Raw genomic sequence first — 20,654 nt, 5'->3', positions numbered from 1 at the left:
CCTCTATATAGTGTCTGTTCTACTATGATGAGGCAGCAGTAATCTCAAGTAAAGTAGGAGATTTTTTTTTGTCTAAAAGACACTTTAACGTGTGCATCTGCAGAATTTTTCTGGCACTTTATTACCGCTCTTCCCAACCGAGAGAAACATTCAACAGACTATATTGGGACAGGATGGGGCAGAGCCTTCCCAAAAGGCAGCAAGGGGTTACTTACCTGCGCTTGGGTATTATTAAAACAATGCTGGTCCTACAGATTTGTATTTTAGGTGTAGGGTACCTCTAGAATTGAGCTGTGGAGAATCTTCTAGGGAGCAGCGTAGCCTTTCTTCCTCTCAGAGGTGCGTATATTGCAAGTAGGAATATGATGTGGTCACTATAGGAATGAAATCTTCAGCTCCCTTTTGCAGGTGCCTTCTATAGGAAGAAATCCCAGAAAAATCAAACCTCAAAAGGACTGGGTATTTCTCTATAATTAGTTTCACATGCTGTTGTAATAAAAGTCAGCAAATGGCAGTTATGGCTAAAGTGACAAAGTTTCAGTGTTTTAACAATCCTTCACATTCATCTGGTTTAATTAAAAGTGTTGGCAGGTGCTCTCAAAATCCCAATATACTATTACAAAGAAGGTTTTTGAATACAAAGCTGTAAGTCAAGTCTTTCAAACATGAAATCTGAAAATACAACTGAAAGGTGGCATAGGAGTTGATGTCAACCGTTTTCTGAAAGCTTCATGGCTGCAGGTGCCGAAAGTATTTTTCATTCAGAATTTGATGTCTCAGGATATCCGAGGAAGAATTTCATCCCATATAAAAGCCACAAGTATCGTACCTGAAAACAGAAATTACAGAAAGGACCTTTGTTTAAACGAATTGGACAAGGACACAGTACCAGTATTGAAAAGAAATGTTCTGTTTAAGTATTTGAACATCTAACATACAATAGAGCAGGGATTGCATAAAAATGGAACTTTCTGTTGGAAAGGCTAGAGGCAGTTGGGATTTTTTTTGCAAACACAATCATTTTCACGAAGAAAGCTCCAAGAGACCATGCAAGTGATCCTTATGAGATGATAGTGTAGCTTTTCTTTGGATATTTAATGTTTTAATTCTGGTCTGTATAAGGCAAGCCAAGCCAAAGCAGTTTGACCAGGTGAATCCAACACGTGCACCTTCCTATGGCTGCACCAGGCCTCTTTTCTTTAGAATCACGAATTCTATGGAACTGGATGTACAAATGACAGAACCAGGGACTAAACTTCCATTCCTCAGCTGATCAGATAAGGCAGAGTTTGCTACCAGTGTCTGTTTCAATAACCGCATCGGTTGTAGGCACTGCAAACACATATAGGAGTGGGGTCGTTCTGTTTGTTTGAATATCATTCTAGATTAGGGTTTATTCTGAAGCTGAAAAATTGTGAAGTTAGATAGAGATTTTATGTTCTGCAGTGTATTAAGACCACTTATTTTTCTTTTAACTCCTGGGAAAAAAAAAAATCAGTATATTCTGTTTCAGAAGGTGATGCTGGTTGAGAGCGTTCCTCACCCATAGCTTGTATTTTATGAGTTTTCTTAGATCACAAAAATGCTTATTGAAAAGGGTCTCTAATCCACCCTCCCACTCAGTGCGGGACTATTGCCTGTGCTGGATAGGTCAGTGTCCCAAGAAACCTCCACAGATGGAGACTGTAGCATTTCTCCAGGTAACTTCTTCTAGTGTTGCTTTTCACTTCTCCTGGAGTCTAATCTGGACCTCACACGCCACAACTGTGGCCTTGGTGTTGTTACATCATCTGCCAATACCCAGCACAGTTCATCTCCATCAACCTTTGAAAAACTCTTCAAGTAACCATTGACTGCTCTTGAATCACCTTTTCATCTCATCTTTGTCAGCTTAAGTCCAGTCTCCTCATCCTCTCCTCACCAATGGGTACTCCAGGCCCTTCACCACCTTGGCAGTCCTCTGATGGACCCTCTCTTTTCTCTACGTTCCTCTTGAACAGGGGGACTCCAGACCAGATGTGTTCCAGATGCCACCTCACAAGCATTGAGTAGAGGGAGACAATAACATCCCCAGTTTGGCTGCCCCCAATTCTCTGAATCATGTACTTGCAGAGACAACAAACCCTTGTAACAAACTTGCATTCAGGCCACTGTTGAACATCCTGAGGAATAGCAACTCCAGCACTGACACCAGGATAACTCTGCGTGTTACTGGCCATCAATCAACCAGATGTCAACCTATTGATTATTACATTTTGAGGGCAGTGGTTTGGCTAATTTTTATGCCATCTAACAGTCTTTTTGCATGACCCCTGCTTTTTAGACTTTGAATCAAGAATGCTGTGGGAGATGGTGTCAAAAGCCTTACTAAAGTGAAGGTATATGACATCCTATAGACATTCATTTAATCACAGAACACAAGCTGGCTGAGGGTGGATTGCCCTCACTGAACTTGTGCTGATCATTCCTGATTACCTTTCTGGTTTTTAAATGATTGGAAATGGATTCTAAGATGAGATACTCCACCATCTTCCCTGTGGCTGAGGTGAGTCCAACTAGTTTCTTGGCCTCCCTTTCTCTTCCTCCTCTTCCTTAAGAGCAGGCACAGTATTGGCACGTTTCCAATTGTCAGGAAGCTCCTCCAGCTGCCATAACATCCCATAAATAATGGACAACAATAACATCACCTAATTCTATCTGCATTTTTAGGTGAATCCCCATAGAGAAAATGGATTTGCATTCAACCAGTTGCTCTGTCCTTCCTACGCTGTTGCTCGTTCACTGTTTATTGCCCCTTTTTTTCCGAAACCTTAGTGTTTTACAAAGTTTTGGGAGCAAGTTTTGCTTGGGAACACTGAGGTGGTGTGGGGAAGAGTTCCTCACCCTTTTCCATGTCACCCATCACCAAGCTCTCTCTCCCATCCACCAACGGACCCACATTTTCTCTGGACAATTTTTCTCATTAGTATATTTGTAACCCTGGATGTCCCTGGTCTTAGTTCCAGCTCAGCTTTGACCTTCCTGATTTGATCCTAAGTATACGTGCAAAGCTTTTATACTCCTGCTTTGCTGTCTGTCCCTGTTTCTACTTCTCACGTGCAGCCCTTTGTACAAAGGGAAGCTTTTTTGTCTAGCCAGCTTTGTGTCAAAACTCCCAGTGTAACTGCACATCCAGATGTGTTACTGAGCTCAGTAAGCTTTTATGAAAAGTCACCTTTCTGTGAGATAGTTCTCCCATTTGAGGCAGCTTCCAAGGGAATTACTACTGACCTAGCAATTCCCTAAGTAAGCAGAATGTTGTTCTCCTGAAGTCTAAAGTCCAGACATCTCTGCTTTTTACTTTCCCAGTCCTCCTCTGGACCCTGAACTCTCATGAGGACTACAACCCAAGTGGCCACATTCACCACCAGTTCCTCCCTGTTCGTGAGCAGGTCAAGTTCAGGATTACCGCTCACTGACCCTTTAGTGGTCGAATTACACTGGATTAGTGACAGTTTTCTAGCAAATTCCTGGATTGCATCCACTCACTGCATGAGAGTTGCTCTCTCAGATAATGCCTGCACAGCTGGAAACCCCTTGGAGAACCAGGGTCTGGGAGGAGGAGATTCCTGCCGGTTGTTTGTTGAAACCCTTTGCTATTGAGTCCCTGCGATGCTGATCAAGTCACTGCACGTGGACTTGCAATTCTTGTCTCTTTGCGAAGCTCCGTGTTTAAGTGTACTGAACTTAATGGAAACCTCTGAATGCCTTCTCCACTGAGCAGAAAGGTGAAAGCTTCACCTGTGGCCTTCTCCCTTGCTTACCTCCTCCATTTACATCTACTGCTAAGTGACTTTTGTAGCATTTATTTTCTATCCTGATGGTGAAAAAACGTTTTGTTTTGGTTTTTTTCTAAGGAACAGTATTAGTCTTCCTAATATCAGAAATTACTATAATATTAGTCTTTTCTAGGTAAAACTGACCTAAGAAATGGCGATTGATTCTGCTTTTACAGTGTTAGAAACCTAGCAGGATGCTAAGCTGGTAGTGAAAGAGAAGCATTAGCTCAGTCCCCATCATTACTAGTGTTATAATCCTGTCTGGACAATTAGCACAAATTCCTTTGGCAGTAAAACAGAAACTATCTTTGTTTCACTGGTACTTACTCCTTCTCTGTTCACAGTGCAGAATTTAGGCCTGCCTATGCTATGGCATAAACACATTCTGGCATCTATATTTACTGCAGGAATTAGGTGGTTTAGTGCTACTGGAGAACCACCTTCACCAAAACAGCAGTGAAGGCATTTTGAAAAATGAATTCTTAACTACAGTTCCAAGATTATATGCATAGAACACCATAAACCACAAGTGGATTTGCTTATCCTAAAAGAAAACTTCCACTTTCTCCCTTTCTTGTGAAGGTGATAATCAATCTACCTCTTTTTCTATGTGTTGAGGTTGACGGTTAAGAAGTGGCTTTTGGCTAGATCAGGGTATCTGTTATACACAGAACAGTCTCCATCTCCTTGTCCTCATGGGTATTTGCTGTGCCCATAAATGAGATCTTATTGCACTTTGCACAAGGAATTTGAAGTTTCATGGCATGCTAGTCCATAGTGTTCTACACATGGTAGTTATTACAGCAAAGCACAAAAAAACCCACCCACCCTATTAGACTTCAAAAAGAATCCCCCAAAATAAGAACAAAGTGATTTCACCATCTAAGATGCTGATGCTGGGAAAAGAGGGATGTCAAATTAGCCTATCACTATGGCTCTGCCAGTTCCTAGGAAGGCTGAAATGGTACTTCAGCTGACACGTGCCTTCTGAAAGTGATTTTTACAACTAAATTTAAAATATCCCTTCCCTCATCATCTACTTTTAAGACTCTGCTTAGAGGTTTTATTTCACAAGGATTTTATTATTGTAACAGGTCATTTTACTAAATGCCTCATAATTTGGCCCAATTTTGGAAGAAAAAAGATCCCATTATTTTCAGAAAGTGTCAGAAAAATTTCATTTCAGTTAGATTTGTGGATCTGCGCTCCTGCATTCATCAATTCAGTTTTCAAACATAATTATCTCCTCGATACCTCCACCTCAGACACCTTACATTTGTTTACAACTCTTGGTTTATAACATAAGGTCTATATGTATCCACAAAGCTTCCCTTGTTTTGTAATGAGGTCTTTATATCACCAATTAACTCCTTGGCCCTTTAGGTGATCCAGAGACCTGAGATCTGTAACAAATGTTTGGCTACAGTAGTGACACTGCACAAAAAGTGATGTGTCCCAAGTATTCACATCTTTGCAACTGCTTCATGTTGAGTCTCTTTTCCCTCATAAATTAAGAGACGGCATTCAGTATATTCTGTATTTTCTATATGTTAACTGATGATAAACTCCTGTCTATGAATTTGCACAGAAATGTAACATTGCTCCCCAATTACATTCTAAATTCCTCAGGTCACAGTTCCATTTGAGTTAATATCTGCTGCTTTTCTTAAGCCAAAAGCACCTGAAGGCTTTCTGCAAAGCAGTTCTGCAGGATGCGTCTTGCTAAATAAGCAGAACACGGTGTTTCAGAATGCCTCCTGTTTCTTTATATCACTTGCCAAAATATTAAATCTCAAGTACTTACAACCTAGAAAATGTCAAAATGGTTATCAGGTTGAAATCAGTCCCAATACCAGAAATCGAAACCTGAATTCTGAGAAATATCAATGATATTTGATCATGCTGATGAACTGATCATGCTCATCAGATTTGCTTAAAACATCTTATTAGCTACTAACTGGAGCAGTGCACAGGCTTTTATCAAGCTTACTCTATTGTTCAGTCATCCTGCTTGGATATATAACTTAAAATTATATTAAACTGAATTTGAGACTAAAAATTCTGTCTCCATATTTAACTGAGTCAATGTGAATAGAACACGCACAGACATGAACCTGAACAAGAAAAATAAGTCATTTGTTGTAACTTTGAGATGTTTCCTGTGTATGTTTCATATACTGTTGCACCTTGATCACTGTTGTACCTTCTAATAGGATTAACAGTCATGAAAGAATTTGGGATTAGCAGACTGCTGCTTTATTTACCCTCTAAGCAGAAAGCTCGAGATTTGTAGGGACTACCTGTAAACAACTGACACTATTACATGGAGCATTTTCATCTGCACACAGCTGCAAGTTAAAAATCAGTAGCTTCCAAATTAAAACCATAATTTCAGTTAGAAAAATTCCGGTTACTAATAGAAGCATTCCTTATTCTTAAACTAAGAACATATTGTTTCCAACAGTAATTGGGGGAAAAACACAGAATGAGAACTGCAAAGTTTGGATACTATGGAAATAAAAGATTCAATAGTCATAACTGAGAAAGCATATTTTAAGCACCTACCCTAACATCTGTTTTGTTGTTGGGTTTCTTTTTAATTCATCTTCCCCATGCTCTTGTACACTGTCAGAAAGCAAGACAGCAACTGCACGCTGATCAATATGTTTCTCTTCTTGAACTTAATCAGGCTAATAATTACTTTCAGGTAACTTTTTCTCCTTTTTAATATTCTACAAGTGGGCCTTTGGTCAGCATGAGAACATGCAGCACACCTCAAACAGGCTGGATTTTAAGCCTCAAACAACAGGCAGCTCCAAAAGGATCACACTCCAGAGTAAACAGCTGTTGGTTTATAACTAACTAGTTAACCCTAAGCTAAACACTAACCTTCTTCCATTTAGATTTGCGCTGTTGTGGTTTTATTTTAGTAGGTAAATTATCTTGCTCAAAGTGTCTCAAAAGTACTTAGACTTAGACATTTACTTAGTACTTAGTACTTAGACATGATGTCTAAACTAAACAATTATATTACCTAACACAGTAGATGATATTTTGTGAATAAAACTGGTGTTTAAAACTCAATATTAGATGCTTGAATCACAAAACAAAATGCTACAGGCGCTCTACAGAGCATTAAACAAGTTTAAAACACATAGCTTACATTTGTAACACAAAACCATGATTTCCAATGACTTTTACACATAATTGACTATTTTCTGGATTTTAATGAAAATGGAAAATGAGCAGGCTATCAAATAATGAATAGCCATTTTTTGAACCATGTACCAAATAAAACTTTCTCCAATACATCAAGTATTAAGAACTTACCTAAGGACGGTGCTATCCAGTATACTAGTGAATAACTCCAAAACTTCTCATAGAAACAATTTGGATGCAATGAAAAAGCCAGTGCTGGGTTAAAAATTGCTCCTGTGAGATTTCCACCTGCAATAAAATGTAAACAGTATGAAATCAAACCATCTTAATGTTTATTTTAAATGAACACTGAAATGCACACTCTGCAATAAAATGCATTAGCGAAAACCATTTGAACAGGTGAACTCTTCTTTAGTTATTTACCAGATGATCTATGTTTAACTGTTTATCTGTTTTCTAAAATGTTTTAAATTATCCAAAGCGTAGGCTATAATTTCCTTTCTCTCTTTCTAGCAAATACTGTTTATAGCGATGGGTTTGGCTAATGTTGAATGTTTCTGTTGATAAAACTATGAGTTGTTTTGCTAATAGTCTGTATGGTGCTTTCAGAAGAGACAGAAATTACACAAATATTACTAAAGAAATACTGAGCTTCTACTACATCCCTATGCTGCATGTAACACATACACAGAAATAACAGAAAAAATTGTCAAGCGCTGTTCTTGCTAAACTGACCTCTAGACTTTCTTAATAAAACACTAATATTATCATATCAATTTCTAGAACACTAAGATTATCGTCTTGCAATAACTTGGGGAAAAGTATTCACAATCATGCTATATGTTATTCAAAGAAAATAAAAGCAACCCTGACCCCACTATCTTGAAAGAAGAAGCTTAAAAAAAGCCAAGCATCTTTTCTTGCTTCTGACTTCAGATGTAAATGAAGTTGCCTAAAACATTTTCTAAGTAATTAGATCTGAACATATTACGTTGTAGAGACAAAACTGTAATTACACTGCAGACAAACCTGGAGATAAATGTTTTTAATTCGGACATATGTTGTTCTTCTCATTGCAATCCTGCAGAATAAACATTACTTACAGCAACATTTTCTGTATTTCTGCACTGTCAGTTAGTAACCACCCACATCTGTTCTAACATTAATCTATTCCCATGAAATATTATAGAATTCTGTCTATTTGGTTTCTTAGAGCTTATTATTGATTTTTCCCAAATAAGCTAGCATGAGCTTTGAACTTACCCTTTGTATTAATACAAATACCGTGCTGCTGTAATACTAATTAGTTACAAGCATTCAATCATTTACAGAAAGTTTTAGTGAGGTTGTCATTCTCTTCTACTGTATTTCCCTTTCTATACACTCATTATCTCTTTTACCATTATTACAGTTTGGGAAGGTTTTAATTTTTGTTGACCTACTCAGTTGAATCTGTTTTTACACTTGTTCTCAACAGCAACTCAGATTTACTGTGCAGTCTGTTATTCTGCACACTGACACATTAACATCTTCCCCTGTTGCCAGGAAAGGCATTTACAATAATTTACTTTGCTTTAATCTATTTATAAATTCACTGCTTCTGCTTTTATATCCACAAACACACATTCAAGAGTATCATTTCACTCTCAGTTGCTGTTTCTCAACATTAAGCATTAGAGTTGTAACTGCTGTATTTCTTCAATATTCATTACTAATAACTACTGGAACATCAACCACAGGCCAGGGCCACTACTATAATCTTTAATATATATTTATTAAACATCTCAGTTTGTGTACTAGAAAAGATACATGATGTTCTGGCAGCAGTGGAATATCTTTGATGTGGTACACATGAAAACTTAAGGTGAAGTAATGTGTGCTCCACACAATGTGTGAGAAAGTTATTTTAACTTTTGAAATTACTGAAGACAAAACCAAACTGAGGAAGAAAATCAGGATTAAAAGCATGTATGTCATTTTTACATTGATATATTAGGCTCAGAAACATCTAACCAATTTCATATAATTCCGACTTAATTGTAATATTGCCTGTAAATGAAAAAGCCCTCAAAGGCTATTTTTTTTCTTCTTCTAATTAAATATTTCCCCAAAGGAAATATAAAAAAATTCTCTTTACCAATATGTATATGGGCTGTATCTTTAGCTTCTGAATCATTTGCTTAATATGCAAAGACATAACTTCATCTTTTTTCTTTTATTCAGCAGAAGAAACAGAGTGAATGCAGTATTGGAGCTTTTGTGTACCGTATGCACTAGTATTAAAATTTGGTCTGTAAATTAATTTATATATTAGAAATCCAAATTTTTTTACTATAAAAAAGTAGAAGAAAAACTAAAGAAACAGCTTGTCATTTTTGAAAATAAGTACTGTAAAAGCTGATGTTATTTGTTGGTCTAAAGTGCATGGTATACCTAAATACTTTTTATGGGGTACACAGAACAGTGACTTGTCAACAATTATTTTAACTTGGTAAACAATATAAATACAATTTAATGTTTTTGAGCCCTGTATGTGTATCAATAGATTTAGACTAGTGTAAACCATAGACAGATTGCTACCCTTAAAAATTTTACCCAAGTCAAGTTTGATATGGAGTAAGAGATACTCCTTCTTACAGGACACAGATTTCAAATGTATAGTAGAACATAATTCACGGAATGAAATACCATATACTATGTATGAGATGTATTTTCTAACATTTCTGATTCATTCGTAACTCTAAAAAGCACAGGTCCTGAAGGCACAATTGATTTGGTTTTTAAGAGGAGAGCATAAAAAGAAATAATGAATTTTATTTTGTAAATTAAATGCACCTGAGTTTCTAGCTAGAACACTGTATCTGTCAACTAAAAGTTTGAAAAACATTATTCATACAATATTCTGAACTACTTGATATTTTTGTAAGAAAAAGGAAGAATGTTACTAGTTTGCCTAAATTAGCATTGCTTTGCCTAAATTTGCACTGAGTGCCCTGCCCTTTGCTGCTGGGTGACCAAGAAAGACCCATTCCTCCTAAAGAACCGCTCAAGTTCTCATGAACAGTTAACCAAGAGGTGCAGATTTTCTGAGAATGATCCAGCCCAGCTAAGTTAAGCATCTGCCTGTCTTCAAAGCCTGTAAGAAAGCTTGGTTGGCCAGAGGCCACTAGCCATAACCCCCAATTTGAAAGACACTCCTCCTACTACGTGTACGAAATACCCTTTCTCAAAACGGAGTTGGACAGATGTGGCTACAGTTACACCACGAGACTCACAGGATATACCATGAGTTGTATATAGAATCATAGAATATCCTAAGTTGGAAAGGACCAATGAGTCCAACTCCGGTCCTTGCATATAGCAACCCCACAGTTCACACCGTGTGTCTGAGGATGTTGTCCAGTCTCTTCTTGAACACTGTCAGGCTTGGGGCTGTGACACCTCCCTGGGGAGCCTGTTCCAGTGTCCAGCACCCTCTGGGGGAAGAACCTTTTCCTCATGTCCAACCTAAACCTCCCCAGCACATCTTCCTGCCATTCCCTGGAGTTCTGTCATTGGTATATATGCACCAGACACAGATTGTGGCCACCTACCAGGCCCTTTGCTCAGCTGCTTGGTGTGTTGTCAGGAGGTGGTGCCGAGTGGCTACAGGAAGGGGGTCTCAATCTGCACCCCTCAAAACAGAGGGATGGGAGAATGGACAATATCCTGTGGAAAGTTTGTGTGTAGATGTGGGCAGAGGGAAAGAGGCAGCAAGAAAGGTTTGAGAACCTCTAAGGTGTCCTACACCTACCTAACCTTCTACTGAAAAAGAAATTGTTATGGTGCTAGCCTGTGACTTCATCACAGAAAGAAATGAATAGCAGCAGCCTGCTCCCACGCTTGTGTTACAGCTCAGCAATAGGAATCTTGGGGTTTACACCCTCCACTACTTTAGAAGGCCTCAATCCACACCTTAGGAGTGCACAGTAAACATTGGGCTCATGACCGCTGCTGGGGGAGGACCAGACTTTCCACCTCTCCTTTTGAAACAGAGTACAGCAAAGAGTGCAAACCTCAGGAAGCTTATAGCAAACTAAACAAGAATGAATCAGATTTTCCACTAAGGAGACGAAAAAAACAGGTTCAGGATCTGGTCTCTGGAATGCACATATATTTTTACTGTAGACCTGATTCTAGATTAAAAGAAACTGAAAGAAAAATGTCCAGGTAGCACAGGGCGTTGTGCACACAGTAGCACACAAACTGTGCTTGTGAAAAAAGGCCTGGGTGCAGTGAGTCAGATGTTTCCTAGAAGTACAAGCAGAACAATTACACTGGATAAGTCATAACATGTCCAAGTTCATGAGAAGGAAGGGGACTTGGTACACAGCCTTCTCCTGCTAGAGAAAGATATGAGGCCAGCTTGGCCAAGAACACTGAGCAGGAATTCTTTGTATGAACTATCAAAGAGAAAGACAATGTGACATGTTTTAATTTATATGACTATTTGTTAAGCAGCAAAGGAATGTTAAGCATCAGGAATCCAGCTTTCTATGCTTGTATAAGAGGGAGGATAATCTATGGCTACACTTTTCCTGAGCAATTCAGAAATATATTTAATGTGCTAAAATCCACTACCACCTCACCTTTGCCTTCAAAATGTAATTTTAGAAAGTAGTTCAGATTGCTAAATTAATTCTCAAAATTCTCCAGGACTTATTTTATTCTCTCAAGTCTTAGCTAATTTCAGCTAAACTTCATGAGTGAAGGTTTTTTCATTAATACATCTGAAAATCTGACGGTACTTTATTCTACTATATGCTTTTATGTTAGATGGCATAATACACTAAACCTTTTGGGCAAGATGTCAATAACATCCCAGACATTTGGAGATAAGAGAGTGATCTCCCTCTCTCAAAAATGGCTTGGGTCATTTCCTAGATGACTTTCTCTGTCGTGGGGTCTGTAGCACAAGCAAGAAGCTCCATAACCATCTCTCCCACCTCCCTGTACTATAGAATCTTCTTCCCAGTACAACCCAGTCTCTGCAGGCGGGTCCTCAAGTGATACAACTCTGGCACTTCCCTGGGGAGATTGTTGATACAATCAGCAGAAAGCAGCCCGGACTGACTCCCCTCACTGGTCCAGAGATGCTGCGCTGGTGACAGCGAACCAGCTGTGGGAAGCATGAGGTGACACGCAGGAGAAGGGACATGGACACACAGGGCATTACAGAGACAAGAGACTCTCGTAAATGCCATGATACACTGATTTTTTTCCTTTTTTTTTAGATTTGGTTTCACAAGGGGTATTATTGTATCATTTCGGCATGTATTCTACCAATAACCACTCCTGTTTCTGATTTAAGGATTTAACGTAGTTAAATAAACTGCAGTGATATGAATTATGCATTATTTCAACGCAGAACTTCCATATTACCGGTCTGTACCCTGCCACTGCACTATCAGCATTTTTTCCTGATGCAGACAGTGGTGCTTTCTCCCAATGTCACTTAAAAATCAGAGCACATTGTAGGAAATCTCTCACGCAATATAAAGTTCGATTATGAAACGGTGCTTCACTATTTAACAGTGTTCTGTGAAACTCTTAATGCTATTTATTTATAGACTTGACATCATTTTAAATTCACAACTCATTTAACTCTTCATCCTACACCTGTCTGGAATCTAACCAGGCAAACTTTATATGAACTCCAAACGAACTTTGCATCTGTAGGAGCAAAGACTTTCCTTGATGCTTTTTTTTTTTTAATGTAAGAAAAAGAATTTTGCATCTCAACACTTCTAAGAACATGTTTAAAAATAATCTTGTGTTACAAACTCATTGCAGGAACAGAGAGAAAAAAAAAGACTAACCTGCATACACGAGCATGGTGATGAGAAGAGCAACCAAATGGACTCTGTACTTGGGATTAACACTTTCCACTCGCAGGACAGTCAGCTGGAAAACGACAGAAAAGAGCAGTTCTATGCAGAACGCCTGCACCTCTGTGGTCTGCATGGGGTTGCCGCAGCCCTGCGAGAGCGCTCCAAAATGCGGCTCCGTCATCTCCAGGCTCCAGATAAAGCGCATGAACATCCTGGCGAGCACCGCAGCCACAAACTGAGCGGCAATCTTGAGTCCCCCCATCCTGACGGACATCCCGCCGCCCCACATGGGCTGCAGGGCACCGCAGGGGTTGCAGGTGCTGCCGGTCAGAGTCAGGCCATGCAGGACGCTGAAACCGTAGGTGAGCGTGAGCGCCGTGTGCGGCTCGGGGTCCACAGTGCCCAGCATGCACAGCTCGTTGGTGCAGGCACAAATCTGGAAGGTGCTGAACATCTCCAGAAAGAAAGTGTAAAGGCACTGGTGGGATCGCAGCTGTCGGCGGGTCAATCTCCGGCACAGTCCCACTGCCACCACGATGCCGGCCATGAGCAGAAGCGACGTCCCAAGCCCACCGATGGCCATGGCGAGGGTTGCGAAGGCCAAAGAGTTCACCTCAGTCCAGCCCCACCACCTGTGGAGAGAAAGAAAAGAGGGAAAGGGAGGGAAAATGCCCAGCCTTTCCCTTTGGGGTAGGAACCAGACTGTGTCCCCATCTGCTCGACGTGACTCACCTTCCGCTCGGCGGGGAGCAAAGGGCAGGGGAGCCCAGCCTGGCGGGGGAAGGCTGCGGGACTCCTCTCCCCGCCAGGGAACGGGTGAGGAGAAGGAAGGTGGACAAGAGGCACGGCGGAGGAGATTGAAGTGTGCTCTGCCTCTCCTCAGCCCCTCCGCGGCGGGGCGGACGGAGCTCCCCGCTCCCCTCAGCCTGCGAGGAGAGGGAGAGCCCCCCCGCTCCCGCCCGCGGGGAAACGGGAGCCGATTCCTCAGCCGAATTGGTAACGCGGCACCTCCGTTGACAAGTGAAAGCCTTTAAAGAATAAGGTCCGTCCCCGCCGCGGGGTGGGGCAAAGTGTCCCCGTCCCCGCCTCCTCCTCAGCCGGCCGAGGGGCTGCGGGAGCGCGCATGCGCGGGGCCGCCGCTGAGGGGGCGAAAGGAGCGGGAGGGAGGGGAGCGGGGTGCGCGAGGTGTTCCCGCGCTTGGGTCGGGCGGCCGTTGGTGCTGAGGTGATGAGAAATGAGGAGAAATGAGGAGCGGAGCGGCCCCTGCCACCCAGCCGAAGGGCCAGGGGGCAAGAACCGAGGTGGTGCTGGCAGCCTGAGCCTGGCTGAAGGCTCGTAAAGTGGTTTCCCTCGCTCTCGGGAACCTTGCTGCACAAATGGCAGGTGTGTGGGTCTACAACTTCCTCACAAGGGGAGGAGGAGGGGCAGGCGCTGATCCCTTCGCTTTAGTGACCAACGATAGAACCTGAGGGAATGGCAGCAAGATGTGCCAGGGGAGGTTCAGGTTGTACATGAGGAAAAGGTTTTTCACCCAGAGGGTGCTGGACACTGAACAGGCTCCTCAGGGAGGTGTCACGGCCCCAACCTGACAGTGTTTGAGAAGAGACTGGACAATGTCCTCAGACACACGGTGTGAACTGTGGGGTTGTCCTGTGCAGGGACAGGAGTTGGACTCGATGATCCTTGTGGGTCCCTTCCAACTTAGGACATTCTGTGATTCTACGAATTCAGCCTTCTCCTCCCGCTCGCTTGCAGGTTGAAAGGCGTTCGACACAGCGCCGGGAGGAGGCAGGTGGTGATTCTCAGGCTTCTGCCGTAGAATTAATGCTAAAAATAGGTACCGTCCTCATGCTGCAGAATGTGGCAACACTGGCTGCCATAGCAGACCCCAAATGGCCTTGGGACAGCCCTGAAAAAATAGGCATGGGCTCCTTTAGCATAATATTGTGTGCCTAGTAACTGAGAAGGGTGAGTCCAGTGTGAGGCAATTGGTGTGAATGGTTCCTGGCCTATTAGGCTGGGGCTGAGTTTTTCTTTAGTCTCTACCTGTGATGCTATTTTGCAGTTATGTGTTCAGAAGGGATTACACCTCTCACCACGTGTGTTTTTTTGGCAAGGAGAGAGACATGTGTGCGTGGGCTCTGAGCACACGAATGGCTATGCTGTGTGTGCTTTGATATACCACTTTAGTCTTCAACATGTGCAAAGAATAAATGCATTTTGTGGTGCTTTTTCCTGCTTTTTGTCCTTTCCGTCACTGGCTGGTGCCGCAGTTTTAGGAGGACCAAAATCCTGGGTTTATGAGCTATAAAACTGCAGCAATGCTGGCTGCAGTTACTGCTCTGCTGCGGTTAAATGCACCTGCAAGGAGGAACGTATGCAGAGTATTTCTAGGATCCAGCATTTTTGCCACAAGGTGGCATCAAATATGACAATTTATCAGACCATGGGAATGACTTTTGCCCGATCAAGGTCTGCACAGTGCATTTCTTACAAGGGGGCAATACACTGATATATGGCTTCCACGTAACAAAAGCAAACCCTTACTTTTAGTTGAAGGTCGCCTGACCATCAGGATGAAAGTTGCAAAGCATAGAATAATTTCTCTAGGAGGGAGTGAGTGACACGACAAGCTCTTCCTCATTTCCAGAAATTTAAGACCCTTGAGACACCTGGTCTTAGGAAATTTGGGGATAAAAGAGTATTTGGAAGGCTCAGGCTCCAAGAGGATCATTTAGCTATGAGGAATAGGGGTGTTTTTGCAGGAGGGGGAAAAAAACCCCAACAGTTAAGCAGTGATAATGTAAAGAGAGGAAAGAGAGAAATGGCAGGGTGGTTAATATTTGGCTTTTATTGTTTGTACAAGATTAGATGTCAAGAAATGTGAATGAGGGAAGGCAGGAGACTTAATGACTGTGTGGCATTACATAAGTCCCGAAGCACCTTAATAAAAACCCTGAATTGAAGCAACGGCTTTTCTCAGTAATGATGTTCTGTAATTCTAATATGGAAGAAAAAAAGTTATACCCTTTAAGATTTTTTGGATGGAATTAAGGATTGTGCTGCTAGAAGTAAGGATCAGAATAAGAAAGCTGCCTTTTAACACATCTATATAGGCTCCCCTATTTTTTTTTCCCTCCAACCACAGCTTTATGCACTCTTGAATTCACTGGCAACAATGTATACAGTTTGGGAATTTATTATCGTGTTACTTCCTTTACTTAAGTAGCTACCACAGCCATGTGTGTTGTTCCTGTTCTTGCACGTTGCCAGAGAACATAAAAACTATTGCCAGTCTATTTCAGAGCCTCAGGCAGTTACTGGTGCTTAGGACCAGTCATGAATGTGTCATTTCATAACACAGGGTAATAAAGTGCATGTATCGTTTAACAGTATGTTGTTAAGGTGAATCACTGAATTGTGGGTTTGGAATTTATTTTTTAAAACGAATAGATGGTGCCAATGACATGAATAATGGGTCAAACAAGCCATAGTTGCCTGTACAATCAGCTCCAAATATATCACCTTCCTGGTATACATAGAATTGTATTTTTCTACCACCAGAGGGTAGTGTCATTCCAAACAATTGCTTTTGGTACGATCCTGTAGCAGCTTTATTTTGTGTTTTGCCACTGATGGGTGAGAATATGGATCTTCTACATAGAAGTGCAAGCCCTTAATTTTGTAATTGGTAAAAACGAATATTAAAGCCTGGACTGTTTCCTAAAATTTATTTTTTAACATATAGTTTCTCGAAACGGAACGAGTTAGGCTCATTAGTTTCTTCTTCCTTGCAGGACTGCTGGCTCTGTGTCTCATTCCAGGTTGTCCTTGCATCTGTTCTCTCTTCCATGTACCAAATTCGCTTATGCTGCTGCCCGCACTATACCAGAAATAAATCAGTTCCCTGTTCTATGATACTCCTCACTTTCTTTTCTCCTCATTTCCGAGACCCTCCACATCCTTTTCTCCATTTTTTCTTTGCAGGCATATAAATGCTTGCATTTTCTTTCCCCTTTGTGTATATTCCTCCTTTCCTTCTCTGCCCAAGCCCTCATATTTCCTGCTCCTTCTGTAGCAGTTATTCAGTTAACTGTTCTTAGCTCTGTGCATGATTTCAGTACCCTTCCTTCCTAAAATTCCCTTATCTACTCCTTTTTCCTATGGGAGGCTGAGTCATTTGGAGGTTGTCAACATGCCAAGAATTCTTGGATGGTTTTTGCAGGGGCGAAATTGGGCATTATGATGATGGAAGATGCTGGCAAACGGTTTCAACAACTTTAATGTTAATAAACAGTTGCAAATGAGTTGAATCTATAGTTCAGCTAAATGTATAGCACGGAATTCCTGTGCCTGTATTTTCTCTGTTGTGGGTTAGTTGGTTTTCCCTCAAATCAGTAGCTTTCCACTGACATTTAAAGCTGGTAATGAATTAGATACAGAAACTAAAAGTAGTCATAGTGCCTCCAAACAGAAAATCTTTGAGCACAGGCCCTGGCAAGTTCAAGCACAGCTTCAACACAGCTTTTCCTAGCAAGCGGCTGTGGAGGTTGAGAACATCACTGCTTTCTGGGTGATATTCACAGCGGTTGAAAGACAGTGCCAGACTTTGCACCAGAGGGCACTCAGAAGCTCTGCTGTACCGACATTGCCACGCAGACAGGAATCCTGGTGCACAAGCACTAGGAAAGAGCCTGGGGAATTGCTCAGTGCACAACTGTGAGCTTTTGGCCAATATATCCAAGAGTGCTTGATATTAGGGCACAACATGCTGCCGCATGTGTGGGATATTGCTGGAAGGACCTGGAGAGGGTATTGGCACAGATCAAGGTACAAAAAAGGTACAGGCTCTTCAAAGCTCTGCCAATACCAGCACATTAAACAGCATCAGGATAATCCTGAGCACTGGAGCTCAGTTGTTTCAACTGATTCTCATTAATCCTTCCATGATTTTAGCTTGGGCCAATGAGCAGTTTCCCAAAATTCTCCGGGACACTGTTTAGAGGATATATCCTGCCATCCCCAGTAGGCAGATGTGTGATTTCACTGCCTTTTTGAGGCTGCACTAGAATGAACGTTGGATGTGCTGTGCCAGCTAGCCTCAGGGGAAGAGACTGGTCCCAGACTTGTTTAATTCACTAATGTGAGTGTAATAACAGTGACTAGGCTCAGCCACTAGACTGAAAATTTGGATTTGCAAAACCCTGTTGAGTTCAGACACCCGCAACTCTTGGTTTCTTCTCCCAGGTAGCAAATGATAGGACAAAAGGAAATGGCATCAAGTTGCACCAGGGGAGGTTTAGATTGGATATTAGGAAAAAATTCTTCCTGGAAAGGGCTGTCGGGCATTGGAACAGGCTGCCCAGGGCATTGGTGGAGTCACCATCCCTGGAGGGGTTTAAAAGGTGTTTAGGTGAGGTTCTTAGGGACATGGTTTAGTGCTGAAGTTGGACTTGATGATCCTGAGGGTCTCTTCCAACCAAAATGATTCTATGATTTTAACTGAAGCTGAGTTACCCCATCCATTCCCTGACTCTGCTACCAAAGGTTACTGCCTCCTATGAAAGGACCAAAAAAGGTTTATTTGCTCTTCAGTCACGACTGGCCACCCTGCACAGTAAATGAGTTCTACCACTAGTTTCTGTTTTCTGATCATGCTGTTAGCTTTGATGGGAAGCACTTTTTTTTCCTAAAAGAATCTAACAAGCAATGTTATTTGGTGAATCGTGGAGAAACAAAGTCTCTAAACCACCTGTTGTTTGTAATCTTTAATGCAACAAGACATATACAAATTACTAGAAATAAAATCACTATTCCATAATAATAGACACATCTTTCAACATTAGACAAAACCAGATGTTTTGCTCTATGAACTTATTTGTTATTACTGCAGTAGTGCATGTAGACTTAGGATTTTAAAGAAAATTTTGAATACAACTGGAAGAAAAATAGCTTAGATTTAAGTAAATGATGATTGCAAAGCAGGCCCTGTTGGCAAAGACTCTTGCATTGACTGATGCTGCCAGACCTCTTGATTTTCTTGTGAGCGCTACAGTATTTCTCTTTTCCCCCTAAGACCAAGATCCTGAATTCAAGTGATTATATCTGTCAGTTTTGATTTAAAACCAGAAGGATCTAATTTTCCTGGTTTTGAAGACAAACTCACATAATCCAAAAGGCTAAAAATTAAAACAAACAAAAGCTAAAGGCAGAGAAAAAAAGCTTCCAATTGTTTAAAGGCTCTTGTTTTTTAATCCCACTTCTGGTTGTTGGGTTTTTCCCCCCTCTGGGTTATATAATACAAAATCACACTTAGCTTTGCCTTTCTTAAGTGTTGCTGTTAGCTGCCACAGCTCCATTCATGATAGTAAAGTGACACTTGTGAACAAAAATTGCACAGTGCACCATCCTTCATCTTTTGTTCACATCGCGTTGCTTTCCATCTGTTTGAAGCTTTTTCCAGGATCAAACTGCTTGCCTTAAAACCTGGTCCTGTATTGAACAAGGAGTCCATCAAGTGAGTGTTTATTGTCTCCATTTTTGCATTGCACCCAACTTTCCAAGTATTTTTCCATAGAACCACATTTCTAAGAATTGTAAATGCTGAAAACCCAGTAGAAGGCCCTGAGGTGAAATGACTAATTTTCAAGAGTATTTAGAACAACAGTCTCCAGAAGAACAAACTGAATTATCTGCTTCTGTTTATTATGCATGGTGCCATAGATCAACAAAAATTATCATTGCTGTGTTATCTTTTTACCTGTGGGTGTTTCTGAGAAAAATAATTACGTAAGAACAAACCAAAATATTCTGCTGAACTTGGAAAGACAGATGCATTACCGAATTCCAGTTGCTGTCACAGATAATGAGCTTTCTCTGGCTCTGTAATGTGCCGTGGAACAAAACCAGCAAAGTGCCACTGCTATTTACAGTGGCTCTAATTAGTATTTTTGTACAAATCTGGTTTCAAGGCTAGAAAAAAGATTAAGAGGGACTGTATTGTCTCATGTAGCACTGTAATATATTTATATATGCATATGTGTTTTGCTGGGCTGAGTTAGAGAATTGGACTCCAGCAGTCTTCTAGCACGCTCTCTTGCTTTTAGCAAAACAAACTCTGTGAAAACTTTTCAGCCTGGTTCATACTAATTTTTTACTTTGTCCTTCATGGCTCTGGGCTGTGAGTGGCATTTGCTGGACTGTGTGAGCAGGAGGGCTTGCACTAGTCATGTTGCCTTTTGTATTTGCTACCAAAGCAATTCTGGAATTAACTTTTGATTGTAGGTAAACTGTGTACTCAAGTATAAATCATCTCTCCAATGTCTGCATACACCTGCCAAGCGCCCTTCTGAACCTGCTATCAGACATCCCATTTGCTTGACATGTATTAAAGCATTTATCAAAAAATGTGGATTAGCAAGTGTGCCAGAAACTTCTTTGTGGGAAAGAAGTGAGTTCTTTTGTTCTTCCTCTCTTAATTGTTAGTGACTCATGTGTTGCTTATTGTCTCGAAAATACAATAGGAGTAGTTTAGAAAGCAAATGGGAGCTCTGCTTTTCTTTATGAACAGGTGATGAAAGATTTTAAGAGAAAAAAAGGAGGTAACTTATCTCAGGATTTGAATCGGCTGCAGCAGCAAGCTCGACCAAAGGTGAGTGAAGAAACAGATATAAAGGGAATGATCACAACTTCTAGTTGGCTCTGAAGTTGTCTGCTTCTGATGCCAAAGGAAAAATTGTGGAACCGTGGAAAAGGAACATGATTTATGCCTGGTTTTATATTTCTGTGTTCCCTTTGAGCTGTAGCA

At 41.1% G+C, this 20,654-nt stretch overlaps 2 protein-coding genes across 4 annotated transcripts in view; one reads left to right on the top strand and one right to left on the bottom strand.

Moving 5' to 3' along the window:
• Positions 1-453: 453 nt before the first annotated feature.
• AQP11 (aquaporin 11) lies at positions 454-13,764 on the bottom strand. Its single transcript, XM_013372066.3, is given in 5 exon segments — positions 454-802; positions 804-829; positions 7,149-7,265; positions 12,836-13,479; positions 13,580-13,764. Coding segments are annotated over 4 exon segments (783 nt in total). The 5' UTR covers positions 13,431-13,479; positions 13,580-13,764; the 3' UTR covers positions 454-757.
• Positions 13,765-13,988: 224 nt separating this feature from the next.
• The window catches only part of PAK1 (p21 (RAC1) activated kinase 1), a 109,446-nt gene continuing 102,780 nt past the window's right edge, over positions 13,989-20,654 (top strand). The window contains exon 1 of one of the 3 annotated variants that reach the window (XM_065076889.1): positions 13,989-14,230. The gene's annotated coding sequence lies outside the window, so the exon portion shown is untranslated. Of the gene's footprint in view, positions 14,231-20,422; positions 20,499-20,654 lie in introns of those variants that run through there. The other 2 variants (XM_065076735.1, XM_065077309.1) reach the window with 2 other exon arrangements.

The sequence above is a fragment of the Columba livia genome, chromosome 1 (assembly GCF_036013475.1).
Source record: "Columba livia isolate bColLiv1 breed racing homer chromosome 1, bColLiv1.pat.W.v2, whole genome shotgun sequence".
NCBI classification, from domain to species: domain Eukaryota; kingdom Metazoa; phylum Chordata; class Aves; order Columbiformes; family Columbidae; genus Columba; species Columba livia.
The sequence above is the reverse complement of the archived record's forward strand: the minus strand, read 5'-3'. Positions and strand labels throughout refer to the sequence as shown.